Below are 12,010 nucleotides of genomic sequence, written 5' to 3'. Positions count from 1 at the left end.
ACAGTTGAAATCTGTATGCTCTGTCTTCATTCTCTAGGAGCTGAAATTTCCCAGAAGTACCCAAATTTATTTGGCCAATGGGATTTTTAAAGTTGTATTTGTTGCTCTTTTTCGTAAAAGCTAGTAGGGCACACGGGTGGCTCAGTCAGTTAAGTGGCCAACTCTTGATTTTGGCTCAGGTCATGATCTCTGGGTCCTGGGATCAAGCCCCGTATCTGGCTCCATGCTCAGCAGGGAGTCTGCTGAAGATTCTCTCCCTCTCCCTCTGCCCTCCCCCTGCTTGCATTCTCTCTCTCTCAAATTAAATAAATAAATCTTTAAAAAAATAGTAATATGTTAAGAGCAGGGTTTTGGAGAACATACAGTGATAAATGCTGGATAACATTTGCTCATTCATTCATTCATTCATTCTTTCACCTACCTATGTTGCCATTTATATAAAACATGGACTGAGCATATGTTCTGGGCCAGGAAATGGGCATGTGTTGAGGAGAGGCCAGGTCGTGCCCTAGGAAGTTGACAGTCCATGCAACAGATGGACACACAGATAGTACACACTGTGGACTGGGGCTGCAGGATGCCCCCTGGTGACAGAGGAAAAGCCCTGAGTCTAGAGCAGGTTGGGTACCTGCAAGTGTTCCGGATGGATGTGTAGGTCAGTCAAAGGGAGGGGGCGTTCTAGGAGGAGTAAGACACATGCAGAAGGCTGGAGGTAGGAAGCAGTATCGTGCTCAGGAAGGACCAGGAGCCTCTGTTGACAGAGCACAAGGGAAGGAGGTGGTGGGGGATAAAGCATGAACACCTGGAGGACTAGGCCAAGGAATTTGGCTTAGGGACTAATTCACATTGCGGATAATTTCAGCATCTTGCTGGGTTGTGCACTTTGGATTGGGGCCGAACACACACCCTGCCTCCCTTTAGCACAATTGTCATCCAAGGACTCAGGATGACGCTTGTTTCAAAATAACCTAATATGCTCTTTATTTCCTACCCTGCCAGGGGCTTGCTTATCCATCCAGCTTCTCTCTCCCAACAGGTATATGGAGATAAGCCTGCTGTGTTACTCTCCAGTCCCACGCCCTGTGGAGTCATCCCTCCCCACAGCACGGTTCACATACCTCTGGCCTTGGAGACCCAGGTCACTGGGGAATATAGGTCCACAGTCTACATCTCAACTTTTGGGAGCCCGGACCCCCCTATGGTGAGAGCCCGTTTTCAGAATTACAGTTAAAATTTCTGTACTTCTTGCACACTCCATATGTGTGTATTTTCTGGTTTTGCATTTTCACTCTGCAATAGTAAAATACTAGTGCCGTGTTACTCCAGGAATCTACCTTCAGATTCATGCAGACGAAGTAGTTTTATAACATTTGTCCTTTTTAATTTTTTATTTTGTGTTTTAATTTGTAAACTTTTTCGTTTTTCAATTTTATTTTTAAATTATTTTGAACTTTAATTCCAGCATACTTAACATGCAGTGTTATGTTAGTTTCAGATGTACAATATAGTCCTTCAACAAGTCTATATATTATTATTACTCGGTGCTCATCAAGATAAGTGTCCTCTTAACCCCATCACCTATTTCCCCCATCCCGCCTATCCACCTCTCCTGTTGTTCTCTATAGTTAAGAGTCTGTGTTTTGGTTTTCTCTTTTTTTCCCCTCTCTTTGTTTTTTTTTGTTTGTTTGTTTCTTAAATTCCATATATGCGTGAGATTGTATGTTATTGGTCTTTCTCTGACTGACTTATCTCACTTAACGTTATACTCTTTAGATCCATCCCTGTTGTCGCAAATGGCAGACTGCCTTCTTTTTTATGGCTGAGTAATATTCCATTGTACATACACATCATGCCTTCTTTATCAATAGTGTTTGTTCTTAAACTCCTATCAGGAGTTGCACAAACACACACACACACACACACACACACACAGTGGGGGCCTGACCCCCCTCCAGAAACTCTGAGGAGAGAGACCATCTGTGCGTGGTTCATCCTTCTCCATTGTTCCCAAGCAAAGCTGAGTATCCTTCACTGGCTGCACATGGGCTCTGAGTGTGATTCCAGTCACTGCCCTCTGGGTGTTTTCCTGTATTTTGACTGGACTCATAGGCCAGATGAACCTACTAAAGCTGTGGGAAGAGGAAGATATGGAAAGTTATCTGCTGCTTGAGCTGAATCAAAGGATACATCTTGAACTTTGAAGTTGCCCAACAGGCTGTGAATCCCTACACATTTGGTTTAGTTGGGAGCTGAGCGATGTGGGTGTACATTTATTTGAAGTGATTCTGAATGCTCAGAGAGTAAACTAGGGTTTTGCTTTTATCTCTTCATGTAAGATGCCATAGATAAGCCACCTCACAAAGGCAGGCCAACGGGAAAGCTGCTTCCGGTCCAGGCACCCCACCCTGCACAGATGCAGCCCATGACGATGTCCTGTGCTAAGCAGGCAGCACTGTATGAAAAAAGAAGGCGCCCCCTTCCTCAGGCAGATACAATGCCTGGATGGGGCATGGGGCTAGCGGGAGCACAACAAGGTGGCTTTCAGTCCCCAGACTGCACAGCTGTATGCAGCAGACAGCCCTGTTGTTTCCTCTCAGTGTGCGCTTGGGCTGACCAGGCAAGCCAATCATCCCTTCTGGGGAGGAATTGCAGGCTAGGTTCGTGGGTCTGACCAGCATGGCCATCTCTGTGTCCCTCTGACCACGGAGGACAGAGGGAAGGAATGACAGCTCTCATAAGCACCTTTTAGTGCCCCTACTCTCTATAAAAGGAGTGAAACCAGCCATTTTCAGCTCTACTTCTGTTTTTTCTCTTGCGTGGAACGTAGGTCTGTCGCATAAAGAGCATCGGAGAAGGCCCAGTTATCTATGTACATCCCGCTCAAGTTGATTTTGGCAATATCTACGTCCTAAAGGACTCCTCAAGGGTTCTCAACCTGTCTAACCAGTCCTTCATCCCTGCGTTATTTCAGGCACGCATGGTGAGTAGTTTTTGGGCCATCGTGGGGTGAAAACACAGCTTTGCTTGTACCTTATAGGCAGTGGTCCTGTTTTTACAAAATGCCTTTGAAACCGGTCAACAGAAGCAGAGATTTCTATGGTTTGACTACATTAAGCTCTGTCATTCTCATCCTCAGTTCCTCTCTATTACAATCCCTTTGTTGACTAGGAAACAAAATGTGCATACAGTTTAGTAAACAAGCAAATATATTTAGTATAATGTTGGGAGAATGCTTCCAAGACCTTCTTACTGAACTATACCTAAGCCACTCCCCCACCTCTGGAAAACACCTCTTAAATGTCCCTGTAACTGAAAAATGCCTTTTAATATTTAATTTGAACACTTTTGGTCACAAATATGTTACTATGCTAATTCTAGTTTTATCCTCTCTTCCTTTTAGCAATATTTTGATGTAGTTTATAAAGATAGTTAAAGTATAACAAGATATTTGCCAAAAGTTGAACTTAAAGGAAACTAAAACAAGGATTGATACAAAAAAAGATATGTAATAATTCTAGAAATGAGTTTGTCCTATGTCTATGTATTTTATAATATATATACCTGCTAGACTTCTATAATCATTTTTAATAGATAATACCAATTTTTACAGAATTTAGAAACTCCTCAGTCAGCAACTGAAAATATTTTTGATTTTAGAAAAAGTTTTCTAAATTTAAATATAAAATATTAAATGGTATAGCCCTCATCCTTTCCCCAACTTATTGATATTTGAATGAATGCTAACATTTGGTTTCAGTATTTGTCAGATATTTCTGAAAAATAATATTAATTTTCTAAAAGTCACCATTAGAAGGAACAGGATCATGGTTTTCTGCTGAGTTGTCACAGCTCCTCAGAGCCATTGGTCCCAATAAGCATTCATTCATCATTATTATTATTCCTTCTTATTATCAGTTGTCATTAGTCCTTATAAAGACATCCATTTCCTGCATAGTCACTGCTCTTTGCAGCATGAGGTTCAGACACAACCCCACCCTTGTCTGAGTGCTGTGTGGGTCTTGTATGGAAAATAATATCTAATGATGTTGAAAGAAAAATCCTACAGAAAGGATGCCTCGGCTCATCTTCATCCAGTGAATTAGTTGATGTGTTTGGTGGAAAGCAAGGGGTATTGCTAGGAAGTGTTGCTTGTGGCCAGCTTTGTGTGTGCAGAGTTCACAGTGGAGGAGGCACAGACGCAGCCGAGCTGTCAAGGACACTGAGAGGTGGCCTGAGAGGGTCCAAGCAGATTACGGAGGAGGAGATGAGCAGAAACCACCAGAACGCTTAGGTACCAGGGTAGCACCTGCCACCTGGTTAAATTCTCAGTAGTTTCAGATTTCGCTTTTTGACACACATTAAAAAACAAAAAACACACCAAGGATCTATGGGTTTTTATTAATATGGTGTATATATTGAGTGATCCAGCTGGTTGTTAAAACGGGACTTTTTCTTTTCCACAAAGGATTCGTGATTCCATCTTTTGATCTTTAGTATCCTCTTAAATCAGGAAGCTCCAGTTCCAAGCAGCCAAATGTGTGATGTAAGCAGTTGGTTGCAGACTGTTTCCCCGCACATTCGCTCTTGAAAAACTGGTGGTGTTGAGCTGATTGTCCTTCCAGCATAAAAGTAGTTTCAACTGTAATTCTCATGAGTGAACAGTTCACTCCTTTCATATTTCAGCTGGAGTTTTGATGGCTATCCTAGTAAAACACTAACATGTGTTAATATTATAGGAATTGAATGACACTATCTGGGACATTAACTACAGTGGGAAGAAATGGAAATACCATTTACTAAATTTTGAAATTGTTGTACAACGCTGAACCTGCAAATTCATCCTCATAGAAATTACCAGGCATTAGGAAAAAGTTTCAATTAGTAGTTGTTTTTTTCCCCTAAGCCAAGAGCTCAGTACCCAGGCTACCGGTGGTCCGATATTTGTTGCATTTCATTTCTCACTCAGAGAGAAGCAGGGCAAGGACACACTCTTCACTTCCTCCAGGATTAGTAAGGATTCAGGTCTGAAAGTTCTCTCTCTCTTCCTGCTGGATGCCCTGACAGGCGGGCTCATCCTGTCTCCTCTCTTGGCTGTCGGAAAATGTCAGCCCTCCCCTCATGTGGCTCCCACTGTCGGCCGCTTGCCACGCTCAGTCTTGTGCATGGCCTGTCGTCACGGCAGCCACTGTGATTACATTCTCTCTTGCTTGGCAAGAGACATGTGTTTGTCATCAGCTGGAGGGGCAGGAGATAGGAAGCTGGAAGCCCACCTTCACCATGCTGTTGGGAAATAAATTGGAATTGCAGTGATTTTGAATTTCTCCGAAATAAATGCTGTATTAAAAAGTGATTAAAACCCCTGAAACTTCTTAGTATAATATGGAGCGAAGAAACGGTGAAGATTATATCTTTTCTGTTTCAGTAAAGCTTAACTTGTCCTGAGTCTAGTCTAAAAAAAAAAATGATTAGTAAAAGCAGAGAGTTGTGTGACCCCGAGCCATAAGTTCTCCTTTGCTTTGGAATGCTTGAAATACCAGCCTCCCCTAGCGGTTCCCTGTGGCTGATTTATTTGGATTTAAGATGAAAGACTCAAAACAATAGAGTAAGTCACCGCTGGTTTGGAGGTTAAAAATATCAAAGTGTGAGAACAGAGCCGAGAAAGGCCATTTTGGCAAGAGTATGTGGGCTCTGCTTCACACATAGCACTCCTCTCTTCTCTCTGGGTGACAGCAGAAATAAGGCAAGAATATGGTAGTTCTCTGGACCCTCGGTCTTCAGCATCAGGCTGGAAGATAGACATCTTTCATGGGTGCCCCTTGCTAAGCAAAGAATGTGCATTGCCCAGCACTTATTCAGAAACATCTGGAATCTATTCAACCTAAGGGAACAATTAGCTCGAGAATTTGCATCCAGATGTCAGTGACGTGATTCAGCTGGCACTAAAGCATTTTGCATGGGCTTTCTGTCTCCATGATCTGTGGGAGAGGCCATTACAGTTAGACCTTTAGAGTTTCCAGGATCCAGGAAATAAGAATACTGATGCTTCATTCAAGCTTGGCTCCTTTTAAACATTTATTTTCTGTGTCACTTGCCAAGCCATACACAGTGATAACAGCATTCAGGGAATCATTGGGATTTCACATCTTCAGGCCCTAAGCCATTGGGTCCTTTCCTTGTCTAGGTAGGGACACCCTCTTTATATTTACTTGTTTGTCTGCTTGTCTCCTTCAGATAATGAGTATCTCTGATCTGAATTCCCAGCACCTAGCAACAGGCTTGGAATTATGATGATGACAATACGATGGCATTAATTGTAACTAATGGTTATTTAGTTCTATTTTCCACTTTATGTACAGTATTTCACTTACTGTAACCTGTGAGAGAAATATTGTTATAATGCCCATTTGAATGAGGTAGAAGCAGAGGTACAGACAGGTTCAATAAATTGCCATAACCTGTAAGTGGCAGAGCCTGGTTCCCAGGACTAGTGGTCTGACTTCAGACTCATACTCTTTTCTACTGTACTGCCTAACTTTGCCCAACCAGTGGTTATCCAAAAGGATGTAAAAATGGGGAAAGGATTTGAAAATGGGGAAAGGATTTTGGTTTCATGTCCATGAAATTCCCTTATAGGTAGACATGCCTAGAAGAACATATTTTTCTAAAAAGTTAGGGGAAGAAATTAAGGAGTGTTTCTGAAGTAGACTATATTAAGAAATGAAGAGTATGATATAGTACCATACTTAAAGGGTCTTCCAACAAGATTATCTAACAATTGTAAATATTCATGTCCCCAACATGGGAGCAGCCAATTATAAAACCAATTAATAACCAAAGTAAAGAAGCACATTGATATTAATACTTTAATAGTAGGGGACTTTACTCATAGCAATGGACAGATCATCTAAGCAGAAGATCAACAAAGAAACAAGGGGCTTTGAATACATACGGGACCAGATGGACTTCACAGATATATAGAACATTCCATCCTAAAACAACAGAATAATCATTATTCTCAAGTATACATAGAACTTTCTCCAGAATAGATCACATACTATGTCACAAATCAGGTTTCAACTGATATCAAAAGATTGGAATTATTCTCTGCATATTTTCAGTTAAAACTTGAACTCAATCTCAAGAGGAAATTTGGAAGGAGCTCAAAACACTTGTAGGTTAAAAAGCATCCTAGGAAAAACTGAATGGGTCAACCAGGAAATTAAAGAATTTAAAAATTTCTTTAAAAAATTCATGGAAATTAATGAGAATGAAAACACATCTGTTCAGAACCTTTGGGATACAACAAAAGTGGTCCTAAGAGGGAAGAACATTGCAATACAAAAAAAGACTTCTCTCAAAAAATTAGAAAAATCTTAAATATACAAGCTAACTTTATACCTAAAGGAGCTGGAGAAAGAACAGCAAATAAAACCTAAACCTAGCAGGAGAAGAGAAATAATAAAGATTAGATCAGAAATCATTAACTAGAAACCAGAAGGACAGTAAAACAGATAAAGCTAGAAGTTTGTTCTTTGAAAGAATTAATATGATAGATAAACCTCTAACCAATCTTACCCAAAAGAAAAGAGAAATGACCCAAATTAATAAAATCATGAATAAAAGGGAAGAGATCACGATTAACACCAAGGAAATAGAAATTATTAGTAGTAATTATTACCAGCAACTCTATGCCAACAAATTAAGCAATCTGGAAGAAATGAATGCATTCCTGGAAACAAACTACCAAGACTGAAACAGGAAGAAATAGATGATCTGAATAAACTAATAACCAGCTAGGAAATTGAAGCAATAGTCAAAAACTTCCCAAAAACAAGAGCCCAGGGCCAGATGACTTCCCATGGGAATTCTACCAAACATTTCAAGAAGAAATCATACCTATTTTACTGAAGCTGTTTCAAAAAAATAGAAATAGAAGGGAAACTTCCAAACTCATTCTATGAGGCCAGCCATTACCCTGATCCCAAAACCAGGCGAAGACCTGTCAAAAAGTAGAAGAACAGACCAGTATCCCTGATGAACATGGAGGCCAAAATACTCAACAGGATCCTAGCCTATGGGATCCAACAGTACATTAAGAGGATTATTTACAACCAAGTGGGAATTATTCCTGGGATGCAAGAGTGATTCAAAATTCACAAGTCAATCAGCATGATAGATCATATTAATAAAAGAAAAGAACAACATTATTCTCTCAGTTGATGCAGAAAAAGCATTTGACAAAATGTAGCACCATTTCTTGAAGAAAACTCTTCAAAATGTAGGGCTAGAGGGATCATGCCTCGGTATCATAAAAGCCATCTACAAAAAGCCCACAGCAAATATTCTCAATGACAAAAAACTGAGAACTCTTCCCCTAAGGCCAGAAATACAACAAGGATGCCCACTCTCACCTCTGTTGTTCAACATAGTACTAGAAGTTCTAACCTCAGCAATCAGACAACAAAAAGAAACAAAAAGATTCAGATTGGCGAAGAAGAGGTCAATCACTCACTCTTCGCAGATGACATGATACTTCATGTGAAAACCAAAAAGACTCCACCCCCAAATTGCTAGAACTCATACAGCAGTTCAGCAATGTGGCAGAATACAAAATCAATGCACAGAAATCAGTTGCATTTCTATACAGTAACAATGTGACTGAAGAAAGAGAACTTAAGGAATCAATCCTATTTACATTTGCACCAAAAACTATAGGATACCTAGGAATAAACCTAACCAAAGAGGCAAAGGATCGGTATTTAGAAGACTATAAAACACTCAGGAAAAAAATTTGAGGAAGAGAGGAAGACTCAAAGAGATGGAAAAACATTCCATGCTCATGAATCGGAAGAAGAGATATCGTTAAAATGTCTGGGCTACTCAGAGCAATCTACACATTCAGTGTAATCCCTATCAAAATACCATTGACATTTTTCACAGAGCTGGAACAAATAATCCTGAAATTTGTATGGAAACAGAAAAGACTTTGAATAACCAAGAGAATGTTGAAAACAACAACAACAACAACAAAGCTGGGGGCATCATAATGCCTGACTTCAAGCTGATCATTAAGACAGCATGGTACTCCCACAAAAACAGACACATAGATCAATGGAACAGAATAGAGAGCCCAGAAATGGACTCTCAACTCTATGGTCAACTAATCAGGAAAGAATATCCAATGGAAAAAAGACAGTCTCTTCAATAAATGGTGCTGAGAAAATTGGACAGCCACATGCAGAAGAATGAAACTGGACCATTCTGATTCAGAATACACAAAGATAAACTCAAAATGGTTGCAAGATCTAAATGTGAGACAGGAACATCAAAATCCTAGAGGAGAACACAGGCAACAACCTCTTTGAACCTTGGCCACAGCAACTTCTTGCCAGACACATCTCTAAAGGCAAGGAAAATAAAAGCAAAAATGAACTATTGGAACTTCATTGAGATAAAAAGCTTCTGAACAGCAAAGGAAATAGTCAACGAAATTAAAAAGGCAACCTATGGAATGGGAGAAGATATTTGCAAATGACACACCAGATAAAGGGCTGGTATCCAAGATCTATAAAGAATTTCTCAAACTCAACACCTCAAGAAATAATCCAGTCAAGAAATGGGCAGAAGACATGAACAGACATTTCTCCAAAGAAAACATACAAATGACCAACAGACACATGAAAAAAAATGCTCCACATCACTTGTTATCAGGGAAATATAAATCAAAACCACAAAGAGATACCATCTTACACCAATTAGAATGGCTAAAATTAACAAGACAGGAAACAACAAATGTTGGCAACGGTATGGAGAAAGGGAACCCTTCTACACTGTTGGAGGGATTGCAAGCTGATATAGCCACTCTGGAAAACAGTGTGGAGGTTCCTCAAAAAGTTAAAAATAGAGCTACCCTATGACCCAGAAGTTGCACTACTGGGTATTTATACCAAAGATACAGATATAATGAAACAAAGAGGCACCTGCACCAGTGTTCATAGCAGCAATGTCCATAGTAGCCAAACTGTGGAGATGTCCTTCAACAGATGAATGGATAAAGATGTGGTATAAACCATATAAATACATTCCATATACAATGGAATATTACTCAGATATTCAGAAGGATGACTACCTACTACACTGATTTACATCAGTGTGGATGGAACTGGAGTGTATTATGCTAAGTGAAATAAGTCAATCAGAGCAAGACAATTATATGGTTTCACTCATATGTGTAATATAAGAAATAGCATGGAGGATCATAGGGGAAGGGAGGGAAAACCGAATGGGAGGAAATCAGAGAGGGAGACAAATCATGACAGATTGTTGACTCTGGGAAACAAATTGAGGGTTGTGGAAAGGGAGGTGGGGGGCATGGGGTTATGGGGTGATGGGCATTAAGGCAGGCATGTGATGAGCACTGGGTTTCATATGCAATTGATGAATTACTGAACACTACATCTGAAATAAATGATGTACTATATGTTGGCTAATTGAATTTAAATTTTAAAAATATTAACCATGTACAATAACACTGTTGAATTTTGTGTATCCATCTGTATCAGCCTTCAGCATTGACACACATCTCTTAATTAGTTCTAATTGTTGGTAAACGCTCAAGTGCAGACTTCTGTTCCAGTCCTTATACCTTCCTTCTCATTCTTGCCTTATCACATTGGGTAGGATCTTCAATGTAATATTGAATAGTAAAGTAAGGTAGAGTGAACATGTCTGTTTTATCCCTGACTTTAATGAATAAGCTCCAAATGTTTTACTCTAAGCATAATATCTCCTACAGATTTGTGTTAAATACTTATGTCACATTCAGGAAGTTTTTTATCCATTCCTATTCTGATATCATGAACATGTACTAAAACTTAGTGCATTTCCTGTATCTATTCAAATGATATGATTTTTCTCCTTTAATATGTTAATACAGTAGATTAAGTTAATAGATTTTCCAGTTGTGAATCATATTTACATTCTCTAGGATGACTCCAACCAGTTGTATTATTTGAGTATACTCTTGATATGATTGCTGTCATATTATTTAGATTTTTGCATCTGTTTGTAATTTTTTTTACATTGCATTTTTCTGGTTTGGGTATCAAGAATCTCATATTGTTATAATATGAGTTAGCTTTTCCTCTTTTAAATTTTTGAAAAGATCTTTATATAATCTACATAAAGTAGGATCCATTCCTTGATGATAAAGACATTTAGTCATAGGAAGTTCATGTGTTTATTGAGGGTGGAAAGGTGTATAAAACATTATGAAATTTTAACTAAAATTCATTTTGTATAATGATTATTTAAATTTTTCTAGAAAATTTTATTTAATCTAAATGCAAATGTATTGGCATAAAATTATTCCAAATATGATTTTGATGATTTTTAAATGTTCATACACTAATTCTGCTCATAAAATTTATCACATTTTCCTATATTATTTATAATTATTTCATTCTTTTTCAGGAAACTTTAATTGGAATGTTTAACAATACTTTAAATCATTTTTATCATGCCTTTAAGCTTATAAATATTCTCTTTATGCAAAGTTTTGGCTCATAATCATCATTTTTATTTGTAATACCTTTTTATTATAAATATTTGGTAAATTTTACTGTGATTTTCTTTTTAATATGTGAATTATATGTTGGGGTATATATTTCTAATTCTTTACATTTCCCTTTTTTATAGAATTTTAATAGATAACTTTTAACTGTAATGACGTTGGAACACATTGATTGCATGATACATAGTCTTCGAATTTGTATTTTGGGAGACATCATTATGGTTGGTTTTTATAAATATTTCACATTACCTTTTTTTTTAACTTTTTTATTATTTATTTTAATTCAGGTAGAGTTAATATACAGTCATATATTAGTTTCAGGTGTACAATGTGGTGATTCAGTGATTCTATATATTACTCAGCGGTCATCAAGAAAAGTGTACATCTATTTCACTCATCCCTCCATCCACTTCCATTCTGGTAACCACAGAATCGGTA

At 38.5% G+C, this 12,010-nt stretch overlaps 1 protein-coding gene across 1 annotated transcript in view; it reads left to right on the top strand.

Annotated features, from left to right (window-relative positions):
* Positions 1 to 12,010, top strand: part of HYDIN (HYDIN axonemal central pair apparatus protein) — a 326,268-nt gene that overhangs the window by 136,391 nt on the left and 177,867 nt on the right. Inside the window, exons 17-18 of the mRNA XM_044255773.1 lie at positions 1,037 to 1,201; positions 2,828 to 2,980. Coding sequence (XP_044111708.1) covers positions 1,037 to 1,201; positions 2,828 to 2,980 — 318 coding nt within the window. The remainder of the gene's footprint in view (positions 1 to 1,036; positions 1,202 to 2,827; positions 2,981 to 12,010) is intronic.

Source organism: Neovison vison, chromosome 7, assembly GCF_020171115.1.
Source record: "Neovison vison isolate M4711 chromosome 7, ASM_NN_V1, whole genome shotgun sequence".
NCBI classification, from domain to species: domain Eukaryota; kingdom Metazoa; phylum Chordata; class Mammalia; order Carnivora; family Mustelidae; genus Neogale; species Neogale vison.
This window is presented reverse-complemented; position numbering and strand designations above follow the sequence as displayed.